This window comes from Lemur catta, chromosome 1, assembly GCF_020740605.2.
Source record: "Lemur catta isolate mLemCat1 chromosome 1, mLemCat1.pri, whole genome shotgun sequence".
NCBI lineage: Eukaryota > Metazoa > Chordata > Mammalia > Primates > Lemuridae > Lemur > Lemur catta.
Genome location: NC_059128.1, coordinates 201,869,595 through 201,895,577, shown reverse-complemented (window position 1 = coordinate 201,895,577; position 25,983 = coordinate 201,869,595). Strand labels below are relative to the sequence as shown.

At 33.6% G+C, this 25,983-nt stretch overlaps 1 protein-coding gene across 5 annotated transcripts in view; it reads right to left on the bottom strand.

Moving 5' to 3' along the window:
- Positions 1–25,983, bottom strand: part of NAALADL2 (N-acetylated alpha-linked acidic dipeptidase like 2) — an 887,154-nt gene that overhangs the window by 331,404 nt on the left and 529,767 nt on the right. For all 5 annotated transcript variants that reach the window (XM_045539692.1, XM_045539695.1, XM_045539696.1 and 2 more), the window contains exon 6: positions 354–497. In XM_045539692.1, the coding sequence (XP_045395648.1) occupies positions 354–497 (144 nt within the window). The remainder of the gene's footprint in view (positions 1–353; positions 498–25,983) is intronic.

The following is a 25,983-nucleotide window of genomic DNA, read 5'->3' as shown; positions in this document are numbered from 1 at the left end:
TATCCACTGAATCTTGGCAGGCAACGAGACTACTGAAGCTGAAACCAGGAAGCTATGTTAAGCAGATTTTCATGAATGTACAAAATGCTTTATTTGTAAAGCTACTTTTCTTTGTAGCAGTTCAAAATGCTTTTTTTCTTTTTTTAATCTCTTGTTTGGTCATCTTTCAGTCTTTATCAAACTTTCTTTCCAAAAATGTCATTAAAGAGCCATAGAAGATAATAAATGTTCACCTCATCAAAAGTCAATGATTTTGAAAAGAATAATTTTAAACATGTCAATTTGAAAGATTAAAAATGATCATGGTCTTTTCAAAAACTGTAAGACATACAGCAAGACATTAAATACTTTACCATTATTTGGAAGTTCTAGAGGGCTACAGACATCACTTTTGGTTCTAGTTTTCACTGAAGAGATCAGCGTTGCCACGAGGGATGCAGAGATGGGCTGCACTAACAGAGAGGTGAGGTTCGATCGGCTTTGTCGAAAGCTTCCATCTGCATTCAAAAGTGAAAGCAAGAGAATCATTAAACAGAAATTTAAAACACTGGAAGAGAAGTTCTCCGTAATAAATATTTAAATTGTGAATGGCAAGTTTATACTCATTCATTTATTTACTCCTTAGTTGTACACTATTTATTAAAAATGATTTGAAGTACTTCATAAAAATTTAGTCCAAATACAATTGTATACCCTAGTAAAAGATGGCAGATTGTACACATCCACTTACCTTCATTGTCCCATAAAACTTCACTAAAATGACAACAAAGGAATAAAAAAAAAATGCACAGGGGCCAAGAGATAGACAATAATAAAGATTCTAGAACTTGGAAAGCAGGCAAGTAAATTTCAGATGATTTACTAGACCTGAGGAGACCAAAACCTAAGTCCACAGTGGAGAAGTTGGAAAGCAACACAGTTTGTATGACAGAACCCAGAAAGGCATAGGAATTGTCAATACCACTACCTATTAAAGTGGGGGTGAAGATGAGGTTGGAAACAGGAGGATTTGAGGAAATTCTGATTGTGAAGGGGTCTGTCCTCCTGAGCCCTACACCCAGACAACATGGGTGCCTGTTCCTTCCTCATTCCAGCAGAAAACTTAAAGTGAGGCACTGAACAGGGAGATACCAGATGCACAGAAACGTATCATACTTAAAACAGGATGGTGTTATGAGTGCCAACACTCTTCAGATGTTTACCCTCTGGGTGCCCAGAATCCTTCCCTCCAGGTAGGGCAATTGAAGATTCACGGGCAGCAGATACGATGAGATCAATAGAAAAATATCTAAAATGACTGACAATCAGGTCTATCAATAGAACACCTCACTCAAGACATCCTACATTAAAATCCATCAATCAATAAATCCCACCCGTATACTGAACTTCAAATCAACTTAATTTTGCCATTGTTAAGTAGCAGATCTCAGCCAAGGGCAGTCCTAGGGCGGCCCCTGTGCAGCAGACTAGTGAGGGTGAAAGCAGGAGGTCAGCAGGCTCAGGAGGGTGGTCTCCAGGAAGACAAAATTCATGGGAATATCAGATGCATACTAATATATTGAGAGAATATTTACAGTAAGATCAGAGAGTTAGGACCTGAAGAGTTTCTAGATACACAGAAATTTATAAAGTGAGACGATTAGTAGCATAAAGGGATCAAAACTGTGCAAGAGATAAATGTAATCACCAAACAATGTGAATATTTACATAATCATAAGAATATAAATAATGACTGCTGACTTAACAAAAAATTGATTTGTTTAGGAAAAAAGAAAAGGGCATGAATCAGGCAGTGGTATACATAGAGATTTGTGAAAGTTAAATCTTTACCTTTTAGAATAGTAAGTCAATATAATGGATAAAACTGAAAAATGGCGAAGTAAACTCAAACATGTTACTGAGAGACAGGGAGGTAAATATAAAAAAGTAGGCAACTAAAGATGTTAAAATCAATTGTTTGTCCTGGAAAGATAAAGAGAGGGAAGTGGAGGTATAGGGACAGATGGGAGAAGGTGACATTTCTATAAATTAAGCCTCATTTAAATATTTGACTATTTAAATGAACTACATTCATCTATAACTTTGAAAAACAAAAATTAAATAAGAATAAGGAGAGAAAACAATTATGATAAAACAAGTAAAAGAAAAATACACAAGTATTCATTGAGTAAAGAGGATGGAGAGAATACACTAAATTGTGCTTAAGGAAATAATTAAAAAGGTACTTATTCAGTTTATATATTTTTACTGACTCAGAAAAGAAAATATACAATGGAATGACCCTATCAGGCAGCCAATAATGTTTTCAAATGCAGTGCTATATTTTTCAGAACTTTTATTAGGGAAAATAATTGCTAACGGTTTTCTTAGAATTTAATTTGATAGGACCTCAGGGGTTGCAGAGCTCAGTGATACTAGTATCCAGGCTACAGGAGGAAGATTATAATGAGAAAATATGTTATAGAAGTGTTTCCTTAATTTATCATCTGGAAAACCATAAGACTATAAAATTATATTTAGCTTAGGCCTGTGGCAACCATGGAAGTCATGGCCTTGAAGAAAAAATAATAAAGATTTAAGCTCAGAATCTGTTTTGTTATATAAACACAGTGTTGGTATCATAATTTCATAATGAATTATAGAGATAATTTTGTATCTTTATATAGATATATATGACAGTGCATTCTGAATACAATGTAGTTCATTGCTTCCCAACCATTTTCATGTCATGGTACCAAGACTGGCCATATGATTTGCAGGGCACAGAGCTAAATGACAACATGGAAGATCTTGTTCAAAAAGTATGAAATTTCAATATAGCAATAGCACAGCATTAAATCAAGTGTGGGATCCTTATGAGAGGGGGCTCTGTGAGACTGCACAGTGACAGACATGCCCACATAGCGGATGGTAATAGTCATATAGCCTGCTGGTATAAACTGAAGAAAATTTTCTGCAGACCACAATGGGGCTGCTCTTAGCCAAAAGTGACCAGTCCTATCTCCTACTGATCCAGGCTGCACCTTAGACCATAGAGATTCATGTCTGAAAGCATAGACTGAAGAACGGGAATTGTTTTAAAAAAAGAGAAAAAAAAAAAGTGTGCTCTCTTTGATTCTAATGGATGCTAATTGCTTCTGTAAATATGGCTTGCTGGCCTAGGACATGACAGGCCCCGGGGAGATAACCACAAGTTACTTCCTGATAAAGGGCTGGAGAGTCCGGGGCCCTCCAACCAATTAACCAGATAAGAAGGGCAAGGCATAATCAGAAGCCTGTCCCGCAACTTAAAAACCAACCAATCAAAAGCCAGTCCCGCAGCTTGAAAACCAACCAATCAGGAGCCAAGACAATCAGCCACTTTTGAAGGAGCAAATGAATTAAGGGAGGGAGGGGGGATGGCATGCCCCATGCATGTAATCTGCTGAAAAGTATAAAAGACATGCGCCCCCACTGCGCGGGGTCCCTGCCCATGGAAAGAGACCACTGCATTGCTGCTCGGGGCTTGGACCCTAGCTCGAGCTAGTCAATAAAACTCCTTTGCCTTTTTGCAGCCTCAGTGACTCTGTCTTTCTGTTCCTGGGGCCGAGGGGAACCGGCTCTAACAAGACAATGCCTGGGCACACTGGATGGGAAGCCATGGGATGGCCGTCTGTTTTTCCCAGCATGTATTTTCTCCCTCAGTCATTACCTTTGGAGCTTTTAGTGTGCATGGGAAAATGAAATAGTATTGATGTGCAATGTGTAGTCTGTTACTTTGAAGGTTTCATGAATGTTGGGTACTAACACATTTCCAGTACAAAGTGAAAATTCTTAAAATGCTGTATGATTTCGCCTCCTCCCAATTCAACTAATTAACTCTTTAGCTTGTCATTAAGGTCTTTCACATTTTCAAACCTTGAATTTCCAACATTATTTCCTATCATTCTTCCTCATACATTGTTTGCTAAAACTTAAGCTGTCTTCTTACATACTCTGATTTACATCCTCCATGTTTTTGCCTAAGCCATTCCTTCCACTTTGCTTGTTCTTCTCATATATCACATGTCTAAAGTATACACTTCCTTCAAAGCCCAACACATAAGTCACTTTGTACATGAAGCTTTCTCTGACACTCTCAGCTCTATGGGATATACCTGCACCCTTTTTGCAATGATTGCCACTTTTAATTAACATTCTCACTATGTAAAAGCACTTTGTTTTCCCCCTCTAAACTCTAAATTCTTCAAAGACAAGGACCAAGTCATCTATATCATTATGTGTTACACAATGCCTAGCTCATTGTCAGAAACATAACAGGAGCTCAATAATTAAGGGAAAAACAAAAAGAATCAACAATTGTTTGAAAAATACTCCCAATGCCTCTGTCTTACTGGCTTTCTGAATGCCTACAAAATGGAGCAAGGGTACAACTGAGGTGTCAGTTATAATTCTATGTTTGCTAAACAATTATGCCTTCTCCCCAGCTAACTACTACCCTCCCCCAGAAGATATATTAAATGAACTTTCAAAACCCATCTATCTCCATCAATTCACTGATTAACCTTGCTCTAAAATTATCTTTTGTAGATTAAAAACAGTATTTCAATAAATAAAATCATCTTCAAGGTGTATTTATCTGTTAATAAAAAATCAATAATGATATTTCATTTTTCTCTAGAATGCTCTATAAAGCATGTGAAACAATGCATTTAATAGTTAAATATCAGTGAACCCTAAACCATAATTGAACATGCCCAAATCTTTGATTTTTTGTGCTGCATGACTAACAGACTTGCATTAGTTTTGAAAAATCTGAAGTAAGTGGTTCACTAATTTTTCACCTTCAGCTTAATGGAAATTTGACAAACAGTTCACTTCTGAGAGCAGATACTAAAAGCAGGACTTTACAGGACACAAAGATTTAATTATAGACAGAAGTGGGGTGTTTTTTTGTTTTTTTTAAAACCCATCTATTGAAAAAGAGCTGAGCAAAGAATTTCATTTTCTTACATTATTATGAGGCTTTGAATAAAACCAAACATGTGTATCATTTTTATTCAGTGATATTTTAAAACACCTTTATGAATTATAAGAATCTATTAGATATGAGATGGAAATCGGGTGGATTATGTGCCTTGATTACAAAGAATACCATACAGAAAAAACTGTGACATTACATTTTAGCATTCTAACTTTTAGATTGCTGCAGCATTTATATCCTGTACTGTACATTGTTTATGTTCAATAAAGACTGATTGACACCAACTTTTATTTTATTAGATAGCTAATTCTCTCTTCATTTTATGTACTCTTTGGAATCCAGATAAAGACTCAAATAGATTTATTACATCAATAGTTCAATCCCAGGTATAATACCCCATACATACAGTATAATGAGGAAATTGGATACACAGAGTCTTAAGACTGTTTCTATCATTGACTCACTGTTTAAAACGTAACAAATAATTTCACTATGATAATATTGTTATTCCCTCTACTATTTTTGAATGACTAAGGTGACACTAAAGGATCTTCCTTATGCTAAGTTACTGAAATAAAAATAGTATAGTAGCTCAGAGACCTAGAGCCTGAATTACAGTGGATAAAATTTAGAAAAAATGAAGTTAAAAATAAGGATAATCCTTTCTAATTGTGCATACTTAATTTTACATTATGCTTTGTCAAACTGTTGCTCATTTCAATCACATCTGGTCATGTATATAAATAAAATATGAATGCTGTATTAATTGCCAGCACTTTTTAATTAATTTATTTTGTGATAAGACGGAATACTTTTAAACACAATTGAAAAGTCAGTGTATACAAGTGCCAATTACCTAAAACAGTACTGGGGAAGAGAAACCTTCATTGAATAGAAATCTCAGATACTGGTAGCCTCAGGATTAAGGCACTAAGAGGTTAGATAAGGTAAAGAATGTGCAGGTTAAATAAAAGAAGGGCCTTGTGTGGATCGATGATGATGTGCCACAGTTGAGGAGAATAGTACAACTTCCGAATTTAGGGGTACATATAACTCAACCCTCTACATCTGACTCTGTGTGTGTGTGTGTGTGTGTGTGTGTGTGTGTGTGTGTGTAAACATGAGACCCTTGCTACTCAATGTAAGCATAGATCATAGATCCTTCCTATTTAACGTGCAGTCCTTGAACAAGTGGCAAGTGCATGATCTGGGAACTCATTAGAAATGCAGAATCGTAGGCCCCACCTCAGACCTTCTGAATCAGCACCTGCGGTCTAACAAGATCCCCAGGTGATTCATGTATACGTTACATAAGAACTGGCCTAAATCATTATGCAATCGTCTCTCTCTGTATCTGCTGGAGATTGGTTCCAGGAGCTCCCACCAATAACAAAATCTGCACACACTCATGTGTAGGTTCGTGTCCCTTATATAAAATGGCCTAGTATTTGCATATAATCTACATACATCCTCCTATATCCTTTAAATCATCTCTAGATTACTTATAATACCTAATATAATGCCTACACATCATTTCATTTGCATAGATTCAACATAGTACTTGCTGCAAGGCACATTCCAGTTTTACTTTATGGAAGTTTGTGGAATTTTTTTCTGAATATCCACAGTTAGTTGAATCCATGGATATGGAATTCATGGGTATGGAAGGCCGACTGTATATTTTTCCAGCACAATTTACATAATTTTCACAGCAGTAAAGACATAAAAAGTGGGATAAAAATATCAAAACTGCATTTGTTCACCTTCTCCAAAATTAAAAATGACAAACCTTTAACTGAATCAATAAATTTCAGATCAATAGTTCTCTCAGAGAGACCCCTTCAAAATAGGTAACCCCTCTGCTCAAAAGCTATTTTTAAATAACAAGGATAAAATGGACTGAGACCATTTTGTTTTGTTTTTTTCTCTTTTCCTGAAAAATAAATTTTGTGATTAAAAGATAAAGATTGAATGTATAATACTTTATTTCAGCCCTGAATATATATTACAAAAGCTAATTGATTTATTTTTTTTGTTTTCAACTATTATAACTCATTACCATAAAAGACTGACAAACTAAAAGCGTAAATACTGCCCAATTACTGGAGAACCAAACAATCAGAGAGCTGAAAAAGCAGATATTTTAAAATACATTTTGTGTTGCACTTTTATGAAAAAGACCTGAATATCAAATGAGCAAGTTGATAGCAGTGATATTATCCCAGAATATTTGACTTGACTTTCTCCAGAGGACTGCCACTTTGACAGAAATCAGACCATTAAATAACTGGCACAAATGTTTTTTCATTTTTATGCTAGTCCACTAAATTTACAGTTATTTTCCTGAAATGACCAGTACACTAAATTGGCTAGTCATTTTGTTGTCCTTGTGAATGCAGCTGATCCTTTATTATTGCAGTGTCTTACAGCCTATTGGTTACATTAATAAATATCACCATCTTCCAACAGTGTGTTGTTTAGGTTACTATTCAAAATGAAAACTTAACACTTAAACACACTTTGTGCTGTTCATTCTTCTCAGAGTAAAACGTAGGGGCTCAGTCAAATTTTTTTGATGAATGAACATACCAATGATTAAATAAATAGTTTTGCTCTGTCTAGTCATAAGCGTAAAACCCATGACTTATGATATAAAATTTAAAATCACAAAATAATAAAAATGAAGACAGAGATGAAGACATCTTCTCATTTCATTGGTCCACTCTTAAGCAAAAGCATCCTGCCATGTTCCCTAGTAAATATCATAACATTTTTGTACTTAACTAATGTGTTCTAAAAAAGTCATGTTTACATCTACATTAAAGGGAGTAGAAAGTAACGTACTCATTTCCAAAGCTAAATAAATGTATATTCTAATATCAAAAGGATGTGCAGAGTATAATTTTATTTGAAACAAGTAGAACAGGAAAAATCTTTATGAATATTAACTTGGGCTTTCCCTTTCCAATTAATTCATTCATAGATATTGATTATGAACATGACACAGGCTTCAGAAGAGTTAGACAACTTTCCCCATGATTAAAAATATCTTTCTTTTATGTTTATAGATAAAGACTGAAGATTTATATTGGTAAAGTGAAATTATTTGGGGACAAAGGACCATAATACATAAATTACTATCATTCTCTTCCTGCAACCAAATATGCTTAAATATGTGTAAAATTGTGCCTCTGCAGCCTTGGAATTTGTTCTACACTATATAAACATTCAATGAAAGAATTTTTACTGTTACATGAAAAAGTTTCTTTCTTTTTTTTTTTTTTTTTGAGACAGGGTCTTGGTCTGCCGCCCCACTAGCGTGCAGTGGCATCATCATAGCTCACTGTAACCTCAAACTCCTGGGCTCAAGCAATCCTTCTGCCTCAGTCTCCCAAGTAGCTGGGACTACAGGTATGCACAACCATGCCCAGATAATTTTTTTTGTTTTTAGTAGAAATGAGGTCTTGCTCTTACTCAAGCTGATCTTGAACTCCCAACCTTAAGCAATCCTCTCACCTCGGCCTCCCAGCATTAAAAAGTTTTGATTAATGTGCAGTTAAGCAAGGTACTATGCTGGATTTTGGCCATTATACAGGACATAAAAATAGTACTTACTTTACATGTTAGTTGAAATCTGGTTTGTCCTATAATTGAACTGATTATTGATATTATTTACAGAATTAGGAGCATATATATTTTCATACATACTTTAAATGGTTTCCATTAGTTTAGCACATATTGACATAGTTACTTCAAAACAAAGCTTTATCCTGTGTTTTCAGGTAGAGCATGGTAATCATTAACAATACGTTTTCTAAAGATGTCGTGTAGACTAATCCTTTCTACTTAAGACACAGGAAATTTCTTTGGTGTAGGGTTTTATCTCCGAGTTTATATTAATACATTTGTCATTTTAAGTGACAATTTTGATTTATAATAGCAATGGTAATATTCAGATATTGACAAATGTTTTCTTAATTCTATTTCAGAGGAATAATTGGATATATGAGAACTGATTTCCTATTCCATATAATTCTAAAGTCTCTAGTCTTTTATCTTCATCATTTTTGTACTCCAGGACTATTTCATTCCCTAAAGCATTCCAAAAACATGAACATTTGGAGACAACCATAAACTATATCATAAGGAAAAACAAACAGAAAGGCAGATAAAATATCTAGTTTAATTTTTACTTCGAGGGAAGTAGTCTAGATTCATAACTGGAATAATTGGCCATCTGCACATTACATGTAATATAAGCAGAGTGATCCTCTTCAGAGGCATTCCCCTGAGAAGCTTCCCATCTCAGACTTGAAGGGTATAAACGTTGGAATGATGTGCAAAATTTCTAGTTTTAAAAAAAATGTAGCTTGCATTTTTTAAAAGACAGCAAATAAACTGTGTGGATGTGTTTTGTTTTTGTTTTTGTTGTAAAAGTATGCAACCATTAATTTACAATAAAATTCTTCATACCAGATTGTAGTGAGAACACATTGCATTATTTTATGAGACTGATTAAATGAACAGACAGAAGACCAATACTTTATTTCTGGATTTACTTATTTTTTAGGTAATAAAAGTAGAAAATAATTAACCCTTGCTTCCTTGATATAGATGTTAGAATAAATGAGCTATCACATATGAAATATTTCTCAGCTCTTCATAGTTTCCTGTGTATTTTCTGTTGAACACATTGGCACAAGAAATGGATGCTGGCCTAGAGTTCAGAGATCAATACCTGGACTTTGCCTCTAAGAAGTGACCCTGGGATAGTTTTTCACTTCTTTTGGGGCCTTAAACTCATCATGTGTACAATGTATTCTTGACATTAATTTAGTAGACATCTTTCCATCCTGATATTACAGAGGCATTTTATATTTACATGCTTATATCTAAATTCAAGGTGAATGTCCTACTGTTGTTACAGAAATGTCCCTCATGTTTAGAATGGGAAATATGAAAGACTTTAGTTAATTCTCTTCCTCGTTTATCATTTTTCTTGCCATATTATTAAAATTATTTTTACTATTAATCATACATAGAATTGTGACCTAAAAAATACCACTATAGGTTCTTGCTGTAGGAATGGTAGGTATTGAAAGAAGATATACTTAAAAAAATGGATATTTTTGAACACTTGGCATGGAAAAAATCCCCTCAGTTAATAAGCCACAGAGTCATCATTGAAAAGTGTCTGTATCTGTACCTAGAAGTTCAGTCAGAAATATTATATTATTAATTCTTCCTCTGAATCTATACACAGGAGCATTTTCTTAAAGCAAAGCTCTATAATGTGGTGAAAGTAATTTGGTAACTTTTTTTGGGTTATATTTCCTCAAAGTACATTATGAAAGGGGACCCAAATTCACATCCCTCTCAAAAAAAAAAAGACCAAGGATAAAAGTCTAAGGTAATGCTTTACCTATTTCTTTACTAAGGAAATATTTTTTAGTGTATTAAAAGGTTATTTCGCTAAATAATAAGTCTTTTTTGAAGTCACAGCAAAGGCTGTGATGGCACAGTGAGACACGGCCATGCTGAGCAGAGTACTAATGGTCCTGTTAATAAGCTACGGTGTTCTTAAAGGATAGGAATGGTGTCTTTGTTAGTTCCTGTGTGTAGGACTTCGAACAGCACCATGCACAGTCATATTTTAAAAGCTTTTCCATGATAATGGAGCTTGAAAAAAAGAAAGATTGTTTACATTGGTCTAAATTTTCTTTTTGGCATCTTCAGTTCATCCTCCTAACAGCCCAATGATGTTCTATTACACCCGATGCTCATTTGAAGACCCTTTTGTGTCACTCTTAGTTGCTAATGTGAGTGTTTCTTAGAAGAGGTAGGAAATGAGTGGGATCTTAAATAGCTAGAAAAAGAAAGAAAAAAAGCCCAAGAAATTATTCCAGAGCAAGAACAGAATCTGTCTGGCAACTCTATTTAATTGTATTTTTGTGGCAACTGGGGAAAGGATCAGGGAGCAAAGCAGAAGAGCTGAGAGACAATATGAAAATCCAAAACACCCAGCTTCGTGATTGGAATGATTTAATTAATGAAAAGGGCACAGAGTGGCCAGAAACTTCAAGGTCCTTGACCAAGGAAAGAAATGCACCCACAAGGCAAAAAGGCTTCAGCAGGCCTGAAGGGACTAGGAACACCCAATAAACAAGAACAGATATCTGAAGAGAACTGAGGTAAAAAATATATTGCTAATGAGTAAGTGTCACAACAGTGTCCCATGAATGGTCAGTGTTCAGCATGTCAGACCCTGGCTCCATGAAGCAAGTTTTCTTGTTTCCTTGTAGAAAAATAAGAGGTGCTTTTAAAGTAGTGGCTAGAGTCCTAAAAACCAATTAATAGAACTCTCCTCATTAGCTACATCTGGTATAGAATGATCTTGGCTTTGACAGGATTTTTCATATAATATATATTTCAAACTAAAATGAAAAGGACTGTAGGAGAGATGATTCCAGGCAAAAGAATCAAAATGAGCTGTGGTAAAAAAATAAAGGTATGAAAAGGGAGTGGCAAATAGCCAAGGTTAACTGGAGATTATCACATATGTTGTTGATTAAGACTAGAATTATAGAATCCTTATTGTGGTGGGTTTCCTATATTAGATTAAGAAGTGTGGAGAATATTAAATCAGTACTAGAGCACTTTCATAAGGTTTTAAGCAGAGAATTGGTACCATGAAAGTGGAGTTTAGAAATATCAATCTGACTGATTTGCAGAGAGAACAAAACTGGGAAAGAGAATACAATGAAAAATAGATTCTACTTGTGCCAGGCTCAGAGCTTAGTATTTGGCATATATTATCTCCTCCCATTCCATTGCTACACTTTACATATGATGCTACAACTTTTCAAACTAATTATTATTATCTCCATTTTATAGAAATAACTCCAAAGTGTAGAAACTTTGAGATGCTCAGTCATATGGCTGATAAGCAACAGAAGTGAGCTTAAAGCCTACTTTTTTTTAGACTCCAAAATTAAGATCCTGATGTCAATACTGTTAGAAGCTATTGCAGTTTCTCAACAAGAAATAATATATCCATGAGCTAGAATGTTTCTGGATGCAGAAAGGTAAATATCCAAGCGAAAAGCCTGGAAAAAGAAAATTGTCAAGACTTGGCAACTCATTGAATAGAGTAGTGGCAATGAGGTAACAGAACACGCAATTAAGGTTTCAATCCTGGCTGAGTGAAAGAATAAGAGTCATATTTATTAATAGCACAGATTCAGTGGGAAAACTGTCCTGAAAGTAGAGTCAGAATATTTTAAATAACTATATTTAGTATTTGGCTTCATTAGACAATTATTGCTAAAATCTCTATAAGTAAGGTAAAAAGTCCTGACTTGTTCACACGGAACACTTCTGCATACAAAGGTTTGACTTGTATTGCTTGGTCATAGTCCACACATTATAGTTAACCCTGTTGGCTGTTTTCTAAACACTTTGCAAATGCCCACACAATGACATTCCTTAAACGGCAGTTTCCCAGGCCATAAAGTGAGAACAAAAGCTGTCTAATACTTAGCTTATAGCAAAGCTTAAGGACTAATGAGAATGCTCATAAACTGCTTTGAGCTCCACAGAAGAACAGGTACACCATAAAAGAGCCATATTACTCCAGTGACAAATACTATCCATAAACTGCCCAATAGAACTGAAAAAAATCCAATTTCTTTTGCTCCTTGTGGTAGTGCATGTTGTCCTGCTATCACTTCTTTTCATTTCTTTTGAAGTTCTCACTGAAAAAAAATAAAAATTTCTGCTGTATGCCCAACTTGTGACGTGTACTAAGATACACAAATCAAACAGATAATAAGACAGTCTATGCTCACTTTCTCATAGTACCTTTGGTATAAAATGAACTAGAGTGACACACTTGCAAGGTGGCTTCAAAGAAAATATAAATCATATGAAAGTTGCATAGTTATTTTTAGAATGTGCTATGTTAAAGTTGAATTCATTTTTCAATACAAAAGAAGACATTAACTATTTTCTGAAGGCATTCAGGATTTATTTGAACTTTTCAAAGATTTCAAAATTATTTCAAGCTTCAATAAAAATATCAACAATCTGCTAGATTTATAAGATCCTACATTATATCTAGAGAGCCTATACTGATCTAATGATAAATTAAGACTGAATAGTTCTTCATAAGCAATAAGAAATTGTAAAAATATTAACCAATGTCAAACTAATGTCATAGCATTATATAAAGTTTCAACAATCTAAATCTGCATTTTAGTTATCAATGAGCAACATACAGAAATTTTAAATATAGCTACAACAAACTTTTATAAATAGAACTCTATGCTAATCTTACATGTTGAACAATTTATGTAATATGAGGTGGGAAGAATTCAGTGAAGAAATATTTAGGTTATTAAATATGAAATGTCCAGTTCCCTTAAGTACTAAGTTTGACAGTTGATATTTCTGACATTTCATTTTGACACTTCTTGTTTTATTTTTATTGTGAAGGCACATCCTCATTCTTTCAAATGCATGGTTTGGCTTGTGATTATCTTTCAAATTGTTTTTTAGAGCAATTTTTGTGAAACCATGGGTAAGTCAAAAATTTGTGTTATGTTCACATATAGTTCTATTGTGGAATCAATGCTGTGCAGACATCTGGAAACATCAATGAAGTGTTTGGAAAGGATGTGGCTAATGAACGCACAGTACACTGATGGTTTGAGAAGTTCCATTCTGGTGATTTCAATCTTGAAAATGAGCCACATGGGTGACCTGAGACCAACGTGGATAATGATGAGCCAAAAGCTGTAGTGGCAGTGAATCCATTTCAATCTACACGTGAATTAGCAGCAAGGTTTGACGTTACTATTCCAACACTATTGGACCATTTGAAACAAACAGGCATGAGAAAGAAACTGGATAGATGGGTTCCACATGAATTAAATGAGCATCAGAAGAGAAATTGTCTCCCCACTTGCCTTTCTTTGCTGTCACGACATAAAGGCAAACCATTTCTACACTGTATTGGTATGTATGATGAAAAATAGATGATTTTTGACAATCACAAGCATTCAGCCCAATGGGTGGATAAAGATGAAGTGCTGAAACGTAGTCCAAAACTGAATATTCATCAAAAAAAGCTAATGGTGTCTGTTTGGTAGTCCAGCACTGGTATTAACCACTATAGTTTCGTGAAACCTGGTCCATCAATTACAGCAGATATCTACTGCAACCAATTGTACAAAATGATGAGGATGCTTGCAATTAAGCAGCCAAGATTGGTCAATAGAGACAGGCCAATCACCTTGCAAGACAATGCTTGACCACATGTTGCACAAACAACACTGCTCAAACTACACAAGCTAGACTTGGAAATTCTGTCATCCACTGTGTTCACCATACCTTGCACCAACTGACTACCAGTTCTTTCAGACTTTGGACCACTTGTTGCAAGAAAATATATTCAATTCTCACCAAGCTGTGGAAAATGCCTTTGGCGATTTCATTGCTACTCCCTGTCTGGGCTTCACTGCTGGCATAAATAAGCTACCGTTAAGATGGCAAAACTTTGCCAATAATTTATGCACATATGCTGATTAATTTTACTGTTTCTTGTTTGAGACATAATAAAACTAAACTTTTGATTTGAAATTGGACATTTCATATTTAATGACCTAATAATAATGTGTAGAGAAAAAAAGTTATTCAGTGAGCCTACCTTTAGATAACAGAGATATAAGTAACATGCAAGTTAAAATAATGTCATCTGACTTATCATACTGATTTTAGCTGGAACACAAACTACAGTTATATATAATTTAGTTAAAATATGAATGAGAATTAAAACAAAAAGATGAAATATTCCCTTTAATAGTGAGATTGAAATCCTTAAGTTTTGTACTGAACACTTTCAATTAGAGTGTATTTCGAAATAATGCCATAGACTTTTAAAAATTCTTCATTGCTTTTGAGTTTCCAAATTAACAAACATACATGTCAACATATATATATATATATAAGCATATATACACATACACATGTACATATATAACTCAAAGAAGAAAAAACTTTATAATTTTTATAAAATATGTAGGTTAATTACTGGAAAATGGTGAAACTTAGGTGGTTCTTAAAACATAATTCAAAGAACAAAGAATATAAAATCAGAATATTAAAGATGAAGAAATACATAGAAGAATAATCCATATTTCTCTTTGGAGGGAATTTTCTTAATTTTTCATTATTTAAATAAAATACATGAATCTATTTTTACTATAAAAGCAGGAACATTGCAAATAGAGGTAAAGGTTATTTTGATCATGTTCCACATTTCGGTCTCCTACACTACCCAGAGGCACTCTTATTAATATAATCTTTCCTAAACTTTATATTCTTTTCATATATCCAAATTTTTTAAATAATTGTGTGATATTACTTTTTCATTTTCTTTTACTTAAATGATATGTTAATATGCACAATACTCTATAGCATTTCATTTTCACTCAGCGAAGATTCCTTAAGTTCTTTTCACTTAAGTTTGCAGAGATCTCTTATTCTTTTTGGATTTTGCAAAGTATTCCATAATTCTTATAGTTTTTTAATATATTTGGTTGATTCTAAATTATGCTATTATAATCAAAACTTCCATAAATATCCTTGTACATAACTCCACTTGCAAACGTGTGAAGGTTTCTGTAAGGTTGCTGTGAAGAAATAGATTTGGGGTCAGAAAATACTCAAAGTTTTAATTTTCACACATTCCAATAAATTTTACTCCAAAGTTAATGTACTTATTTTCTCTCTCATTAGCACTATAGGATAAGACAAATATTCTTTAGCTTCCCAGAGTCTTCTAAACAAAGGAATTGAATATATGAAGGAAGTAGATTAAGAAAGAATATGGTGTATTTGAGGAAACAAAAGAGGTCAGGCATGACTGGAGTGGTGTGAAAGAAAATTAGAGATTCATTTAGGACCTTTTAGGGCATGAGACATATCTTATCTTTAAGAGCAGTTTAAGTTAGGTTTCACTGTCCCCCAGGGCATTTCTGAAAAACTGAGAAAATTTAAAAATACAGAAGTGCATAAAGAAGGAATATGTATGTATCTGTATTCTCTCTCTCTCTCTCTCTCTTTCATATTTTTTTGGTCCAGAAGTAGTAACTTTTATGTTGAAATTGACATTTTAATATGTATATACTTTTGCTTTTAAAATTACAAAATATGAATAAAGTTAGAGTCTTCTTTACCACCTTCAGTACTACTGCCCTCTCTCCATCCCTCTCCAGAAGGAACCAGTATCATCTGGTTTTCTTAAGCCCTTTTAATTCATACTCTTTATCTTAATATGTAACCATAAGCAATCAAAACTCTTGGATCCCAAAACATGATGACTGGGAACAAGCCAGATGAAAATAGATGTATAGAGTATGCTATCATTTATATAAATCTTAAAAATTTACAACAGGAAACACTACAAGTTTTACACAGAGCATCATGATGAGATTTGGGGTTTTGAAAGTTTATTCATAATATATCAGAAAATGGACTGGGAATTTGTAAGAGAGGAAGCTAAGATCAGTTAGGAGGAGACTATAATTACCCTAGTGAGAATTAATGTTGGTTTTGACCATAGTGGAGATAGTTGAGATAGAAAAAAATGGAAATAATTGAGAATTATTTACGAGGTCAACAAGACTGATTGAAAAGGCGCAATAGTTGAGAGAGGTAGGAGTCTAGGAAAGTTTTGGATTGAGAGTGCTGGTTAAATCTGCCTCATACTCAACATGTTTAGGTAACCCTGAGCTGACTCCTCAACCCCACCCCCAACAATCCCTCAGATATCTTTCCTAAGCTAAGAGGTTTTCTGTCTTGCTAACAAACAGGAGGAAGTGTTCTAGTGGGTGCTTGTAGTGACTGGACATTTTACTTCTTCTGAAGTGCAATGAAATCTTTAAGAAAATATACTGTAATAACTAAACAATTCTCTCAGTATTATGAAGCAAAGAATTTTTCTTTTTGTTTTTTTCAAACAATCTTTTATTGAACACCTCCCATATTCTAGCTTTACGCTAAAGGTACAGTAGTGAACACTGAAGTCAAGCTGCATGCTGTCAACTAATCAGGTGGTTTCCTTAAGCATAAGATACAAAAAGAGTTTGGAAATTTGGGGGATGCTAAAAATGTTGACTATCTAAATCTGGGGGATGATCACACAGGCATAAACATGAAACGTCTAGTTATCTTTACACTTCAGATTGGCATCCTTTATGCTCTTCATTAAATGCATGTTTTAAAAAAAACAGTAAAAAAAAATTGAGTTAGAAATGAAATGTTCCATATTAACACAAAAGGATAGTTAATATGTGAATATAATGGGTATTACAAGTCCATGTTTCAAACTCCAATCTACAAATCTAAGAATTTATACAATACTATACAAGAGTATGAATCCAATAGCACAAGGAACATTAAGCAATATCTAGGAATGGATGAAACTAAATTGAATTACTTCAATGTTTTCCTACCTGAGAAAAAAATGTATAAAAATAAATAAATTTAGAAGATATGTCTACTGGAAAAGGCTAAAGAAGTGTCAGTCATTTAGTCTGGAAAACAAGAAACCTAATATTTCTAAGGATATGAAATATACATCAAATAGAATGATGAGCTAGTCAAAGACAGAAACAAAACTATTTCAAGTTATAAATAACAAGCAAATTTTTACCTGCCAGTGATGTGAAATCTTATTTGTGTTACCCAGGAAATTTGGCAACATGTTTTAAATTTTTTTTCTTGAAGTTAATTTTTTTTAACACATATGTGAGCTATGTGTGCCTTAGATTTGCAATTACTACTGTATTTGCTTATTAAATGAGTGAATTGTTTAATAAGTTCATAATTGTTTCAGAAAGAATGTAGGAAAAGAAGTTCATTAATATTTGGAAGTTTCTTCAGTTTCTATTTCCATAAATGTAGGGATTTAAAGTACTTAATTGTTAGAAGGACAAATGCCTTAGCAATATGCAATGTGAGAAACAACCCCTCCAAAATACTAGAAATATTCTGTTTCTTTCATCTATATCTTCTATCTGTTGCGAATTTTTTAAAACAGGCTTTCAGAGTATTTTCAAGATTGATTCAGCAGTTTGATCCTTTCTGAGTTCTGAAAGTGGTAAAGTGACTAGAGAGTAGCATATATTCAAGAAAGGGTCACCTTTTTTCTTCAGCTATAAACCTTAAACTACAAGAAGTGAAGTTTTGGGCCTTAAATGTCTGAAAGAGCTCAAAACCAGTCTGGCAATCTTTCAGAAACGATTACCTACCAAAACTCTTCATAGGTCTGAGCAGTCATCATGAGATCGTTCAGTTCACTTAGCACATTCTGTTTTTGCTCATCTCAAAACCAAGTATGGACTTTAATCTTTTACAAATGTGGCATTCTCCCTGATGCCCTAATTGTCAGCTACATAGCTGCCATTAGGAATAGCTGGTTGCTAATTAGCTAATCGTTTAGTTTTAAAATAGCAAATAATATAAAGATATGAAATTCAGTAAAAGAAAGGCTTTGTCAGTAGAAACAATAAATACATGTTTATTATATTAGAAATTTTGCATACTGAGCTTTGTGTATGGGAAAGGTTAAGTTGGAATATGGTTTTACCATAGCAATAGGAGGATTATTTTGCAATGGCAACTGAGATTCAAATGTTAATCACTATAAACCAATTGCCATAATTATTTCAACACTACATATCTGTGTGCACTCTTACAGATAGACATGCAATCATACTCATTTATAGTGTGTGTATGTGGGTGTTCGGATGTGAATCTATACGGAAATAGAAAGGACAGGAGAAAAAGGAATTCATAAACAACCTTGTCTCTAAGTAGACCTAACCTATTGATGCATAATGATGACAAAACATAAGTCATTACTGATCTGCAATATTTTTCACCTGTTCATTGAATGTCAGAGTAGCATTTCAGTTATCTATGACAGACTCTATGTTACTAATACTCAATAAAGTAAAAGTCTAAAGTGGTCAGCCCCCAAATACTTTTTTATCAGTGGTATCTGTCTCAGGACTCATCACCACACAGAACTCTTATTTCCTCAGAAGCAAAATAAGAGATTAGGTTAGAGGATTACTTAAATACATTTCTATTCTAACAAATAAAATATTTTGAGTATCTCCATATATTTAGGCACAACACAGATAATACTAGGTTTTTGGATTATTTTCAGTTTGGGATAAAATTATCTAAAACACATTGGAAAATGTGATTATTCTTAATATAATAGAAGTCATGCTTTGTCATATGATGCAATTTTATAAATTTTTATCTAAATTATTATGATCTCTTATCCTAAAATATGAGAACAAACAGAAATGGAAATCACAGGTCACAAACTCTAATGTCCATGAGATCACCTAATAACAAAGATGTATAAATAAGGGCCTTTGTAGGATTGTGAGAAATGGTGGGGCCTGTGGCAAATCAAGTTCAGTGATCCACTGAAACATTCAAATTCAATTTCAAAACAACATGCAGTCAACCAGACACATTTGTGGATTAGATTTGGTTTTAAAGTAATAATTATGAGGTGACATGCTTTTTTTTTATAATGAATGTGTTTCTTATTGTTTCCCATAGTAACTAAATAGTCAAAGCAAAAACAGATTTGAGGAGCTTGTCATTTGTATGGCTCTGCAACAGACATGGCTGTGGGCCAGTTATTTACATGACATGAATAGTCAGGCTTTGTTTCTGGCAATGGGTTCGCAATTTTATAACAGAGGGAATGGCCTGAAAAAAAAAAAAAAAGGAAATAGAAAAGAGATTTTCTGTCTCCTTAAAACTTCTCCCACTCTTTTTGGGAACTACATTCTGGCCTGCATCCTTGAAGAAGGTTAAGTCTTTTGTTAAAATTCTCAGGTGGTACCAGCCCCCCAGGTGGGTGGCTTTGTCTTTGGTGGAGATGGGACAGTTAGAATATTTAACCACAATAATTGCCTGAAGCCTCCCTTTAAAGGCTCTCTATTTCTGCCTATGTTCAGGAAATTTGGATTTTGAGATGAGAAGGTCTATCATATTTCCTCCTTTGCAGAGTAAACTGTCTTTCCTTCCTCCCCAAACCACTTGAATGAGATTGAGGATTGAATGAGGATTCTTCTGATTCAGTTTTGTGGAAAAGTGGCCAAATTTTTGGCAACAATTTCTTCACCAGAGTTAATAGCACTTACCAACAAGAATCGTATGCAAAGCTGTTACAATTATTGTCATCACTTTCAAGCAAAAGATCAAACTGAAAAGGTGTTACAAAGAAAATTATTGGATGAATGTAGTTACCAAGACTTACCAATTTGCTTATTATTCAAAATTTCACTGCACATTCAATCATATGTGTCACTATCCCTTAATGACCAATGAGATAAGTGTTCATATTTAGCTCACATATGTTATAAAAAACCAAAATGCAGATGTTTGTCCTGAGTCAATTTATTCTTTCACCTCAATAGGAATATATGGTATTGCCATGATGAATGAACTGTTTTATTTATAATTGTATTTCATAACTTCAGGAAGCAGTGCTGCTTACTGGTAGAAGGGAGAGCGAGTGGCCAGCAGAAGAAATAAAGGCATCAGATTAACATGATAACCTATTAATATAGACCATCTTGGGCACAGAAGATTCACAGGAAATCATTATCACATCTGTACATTTACTTGTAGTCCTACAGGACCTCACAATATACTTGAATTCATCTTACTTTCTTGCTTCACTCTTCCCCATGTTGAACCTGCCTCTCTTCCTCCACTGTTCCTATATTAGTGAATGGCTCTACAAGGCTCTTAGTAGTCCAAGACAGAAACTTCTATATCATCATTTGAGCTATTATTTTTCCTCACCCTTTACATCCAATCAATCCCCAAGTCCAATACATTTCACCCGCTAAATTTCTCTTGAATCTATTTACTTCTTTCCATCCCCAGCTCCCTAGAGTAGTTAGGTCCCCCACTTTGTATCAGCTGAATACTGTATAATAATCTCCAAATTTTAGGTTGCAAAAGAATCACCTCAAGGGTCTACTTAAAATTACAAGCATTCTCCTAAATCCATAAGTAAAGGAAGATGGGATTACTATTATATGGCACCCAGATATTTAAGTGGCAGTACTTGGCCTTTCTACACTGCTCTGCAGTTAACAATGTAAAGGTACATACAAATTAAAAATAAGAAAAATAAATTCCCCCTTGTGTAAATAGAAAAAGAGACCCCTCCTTTCCTCTAAACATTTATTTTAGAACACTTTTAATTATGAATTCATTCTCCTTTGCTTTGAAATCCATGTAAATCTTTTTGAAAGCTAAATAAACCTCTTACCAGTTTTACAGCCTAGGATTAGGAATATTTTTCTCAAGGACCTGGGAGCCATCTCTTTGAAATGCAATCATCAAGGAAGATAGTACCCCCTTCTCCTAATTCCTGTGACAAGTAGGAGCCTAAACTTCTGCTGGTGCCTGGCTCCAAGTTGGAAACCTATCTCCTGTTACAAAGATAGGAGAAATGTATTTTTCCTCTGGATAAAGGCAATTAGCAAAACCAGGTGGCTACCCCAATTACCAGGTAAATTTAGAATGAACTATGTTTGACAAATGGTGCTGTCAAGTCCTCTTACTCTAGGACTCGTTTTTGTTTCTCTTCAGCAAATGTATGCAATGGTTTGTATCTGCTCAGCTATATAAAATGCTAATATATTTTTTCTGTCTCTGCAGTCTCTGTAGCAGATTGACTGTGATGCACATCACATTCTGGTTTAATGCTTATTCAATAAATAAAAGGTTTTTTCCTTCTACCTTTGTGGAAAGGATTTCTAGGTTGGCAGAGGATTTTGTTTTTAATTATATTTCCCCAACAAGAAACAGCCTTATGTAAGGTTATTTTGCTACTTAAAAAAAGGCAATTAACTGAAGGGCAAGACCATTATATGGAGTGGAAGGACACTGTAGTTTAATGCATCTGTATTATATCTGGTTTAAGAGTATCCATTCCATGCATCGTACACTCCTGAGACATGAACAAATTTTAAGGTTGGTCCTCAGTTAATAACCTTTTTCAACTCTCTCTCTTCCTAGGCCTCATATATCTTGGGAAGGACTTGTTTAATTTACTTACAAAATATTTTGAAATTTTTCTTTTGCCCTCATCACTCCATAAGGTCAACACATGATTTGCTGCCTTTTTAATCATTCCTATCTCCCTAGCATACTAAACTTAAATTCAAGTCTTTAAATATTTCAGGGTTAGAAGGAATCTTAAAAATCATCTACATGAGCCCTCCAGAGTCCTAGAGAGATTAAAAGACATAAAATAAAATCCAAAATCCTCACCATAGTTTATGGTGGGGTATGTCCTTCCCTCTCTGAACCTTATTTTCTACCACTCTTTCACTTTCCTCTAGCTTTATTTGACTTATTGCTATTCCTCAATCACAGCAGACAATTTCCTGCCCCAGCATATTTGCATTTGCTATCCCAAACCTATAAATACTTTCCTTTAAATGACTGTGGGGTTACTTCTCTATTTCGGCTCAGTTGACTTTCTGATTGTTATTATCTTCTCTATCAAAGGCTTCCTCAATAATGCAATGGAAATAGCATGTACAATACCCTGCCCCCCCCACACACTCTATTCTCTTACTCTGCTTTAGTTTTTTCATAGTATTTATCATGATCCTAATTTGTATTTATCTGCAAATGAATGAATCAATGAGGCTGTAACATTAATATGTGGCTATCCCGAAGTTACTTTGAATGCTTGCTTGCAATCTATATTTTCATTTCTTCGCACTTTTGTATGTATTCCTTCCTAACACAACAGACTTCTTTCAAATAAAATAGAACAGAACAGGAATCCAAGAGTTAATCCAGCAGACAAAAATTATATTCTCACATTATAGTTAAGGATATAAAAGGTAGATAGGTGAAATACAACAATGGTTCTCAAATTTTAAGAGTGTATCACAGTTACACGGATGACATATTAAAATACAAATTTCCAGGCTCCACTTCTGATTCCGTAGGTCTGGAGTGGGGGGCCTGAGAATTTACATCTTGAATAAGTTCCCAGGTAATGTTGCTGCTGCTGCTGCTTTATGAACTACAGCGTGAGAACCATTATACAGGTAGAACACTTGCAACTTGGTATTTAGCATTTATAACCACTTTATCCACCCTAGGATATGGGTATTATGTAGAAGTGATGCCTATGTCTGAACTGCATATAGATGAACGCAGTAACAATATGTATTATATAAAATGATTTAAGAAATCATTTTTGATATTTTGAAAATATAATTTATACAAAGAAAATTAAAATAAAAACTAAATTCTTAAGTGAAGAAACAAAGCACAAAATATTCCATTTCTGTTCCAGAAATATATTATAGATAATTTCTGATTAAATACTTATAACCTTTAATTATGATCAGAACATTTCTGCTCTTAAATTTTGTGAGAAAAAAATTGAATTACCTTTTCATGTGGATGCAGACAGGCAAGGAAATATGCTAGAAATAAATAGTAATATTTGATATTTTAACAAAGATACTTGAATTTTTGCACAATTGAGATCTGATACTTGATAGCTGTGTGAACTAGAGTAAATTTTTTAAACTCTCTATGCATCTGTGTCTCCAAAAAAAAACAAGAAACAAAATAGAAAAATAGTGATCCCTAAAGGTAGGAAGGTCTATCCCATTTGATATAGGTGAGCTGTGGCAGACAGCCTTGTGGTTACCTGCCATTACTCTCACTTATGCAAAAATTCAAGTATCTTTGAGTCTCAACACAAGTTACAAAACCATAATAATTTAATTTGAGTGCCTAACGCTGAACTATTGTAGAATCTCTTCTTTTTCAAAGCAATATCAAACCAAGCGGAAAAATAGCCTACTCTGAGCTACGTTTCTCTTCCTTTCCAATTTTCTGCTTTCTCCACTTTGACCATCACTGCCATTGACCCCACCATTTTTCATCAAACACCAATTATGCTATTACATAGCAATCACTTTTAAATTCAAAATGAAGGCCTGCATGTCATCTTCCAGGAGTATGAAGAAGTGAACAACCCAGGCAACATTACAGATTTTATACATATTTATTTTATGTGTTGCATTGCTCAGAGGGGGAACAATTGTACTTGCCATTCAATCTGATAAAGATCTTGCTTCTAGGAACATTAGTGAAGGATGTGAACATTCAATATACTTTATAAATTCAATCCAACTACATATTACTTGTAGGAAGATAACATTGAATGCAACTCCATGCATTGGACAATAATCTGACAAAAGATATATTACAGATTAAACATTTTTTTTATGTCAGACAGCTCTAAAGTGCTTTTATAAACGCCCAATTATAATTCCATTTTATGTGTTCCCTCTTCTTTATTTCAGTATTCTACGTAGAATTTTTAAACTGCAGTGCCAATGAGATAAAGCTTATGTTGGGGTGTGGAGAGCTAATCAGTTTATGTCTAAGAGAAATTCTAGAGCTGAGATAATTACTAGATTGATTTTCCTACTCATTATCCTACTCAGTAGAAATTAATGTATCCTAATAATACTAATTTAACCAAATTTTTTTAATATTTGAAGACATCATATATCACTGTTGATAGCATTATAATGATGAATTTTAAATGCAAGATACTTTAATACTGACTGTAATACTAATTTTTCTCCCAGGATTATTATTGAATTAAATAATTTATGGATGATGATTAATGCTGCTAATTATGTCCACTTTCAGAATTAATTCAATAATTATTTACTTTTTTCTGCTTCTGAGCAATTAATTAAAGTAGATGTGTTTTAGTTTATATTGTCTTGTCTCATAAAAAGGAGTTAGGATCATCTATTGAATATTTTAGTAATTACTATATTTTGGACAATTTTCATTTTAGGCTGGATTATTTATCTTTTTTCTTTTTTTCTCTCTGCATTTTAGCGGCTGGTTTTCTAAATAAAACATTTTAATCCAATTTAACCAAATTTATGAAGGTTTTTATTATTTAATGTATCCTGAAAAAATTGCTTACTGCTCCATAAAGTCCAACTTAACACTTATTTATCCTTCAGTTTTATATTTTCCAGGCCTTTTAAATTTCAAAGATACTATTATACAATCATTTAACATAACAATATAAGTAGCTCAGCCTCATATCCTTGTTTTCACATATTATCATCCACATACATTCATGTATCATAGAGTTGCAACCACAGTTTTTACACTTTTTTTACAGTCATCTCATTTAATATATTTTCCCTCCTGCATAACTAAAATGTATTAGAAAATTACATAATACAAACTGTTTGAATGGAGAAAAGAGACTTAAGGGGTATGAGTTTACATGCTAGCAATGATAACTTTGTGGAATTTTATATTAATAGCTATCTGTATGTAGTTCTGAAACCTAGATATCCAGCCTTTTATTATATTTAACTTTTTTCAAAAGGAAAAAAAGGCCTTCTTTTTCTTTAACATCAGTAATCTTATCTTTAGCATAATACTTCTTATATTCCAATAACTGTTATCATTTACTATTATAATAAACAAAAACTAATGCTACTCAAACAAAACTATTGTGGTTTCATATAAATTTTATTTCCAGTAAGGAACTGCTGATTTGATCACAAAAAAAAGCAGTTTTCAGAATGCAAAGTGTGTTTTAAAATTAATTTTGCCGTATCTAATTATAAAAACTAGTGCTTAGGTTTATAAAAATAAATCTGCACCATTTTGTATTTTACTTTTAATCAAAATCTAATTAAACATATTACTCCATTGCTGTATCATTAAACATAGTTTGTTTCAATTGTTTTACTATTTTAGAAAACTACCAGAAGGATAAATCTGAGCCAAGTTTTGCATATATTGATGTGTTTATTTGAAACATATTTCTGACTGAAATTATTTTTTTATAACATCTGAAACAATAATTTAGCATGCACATTTTAAAA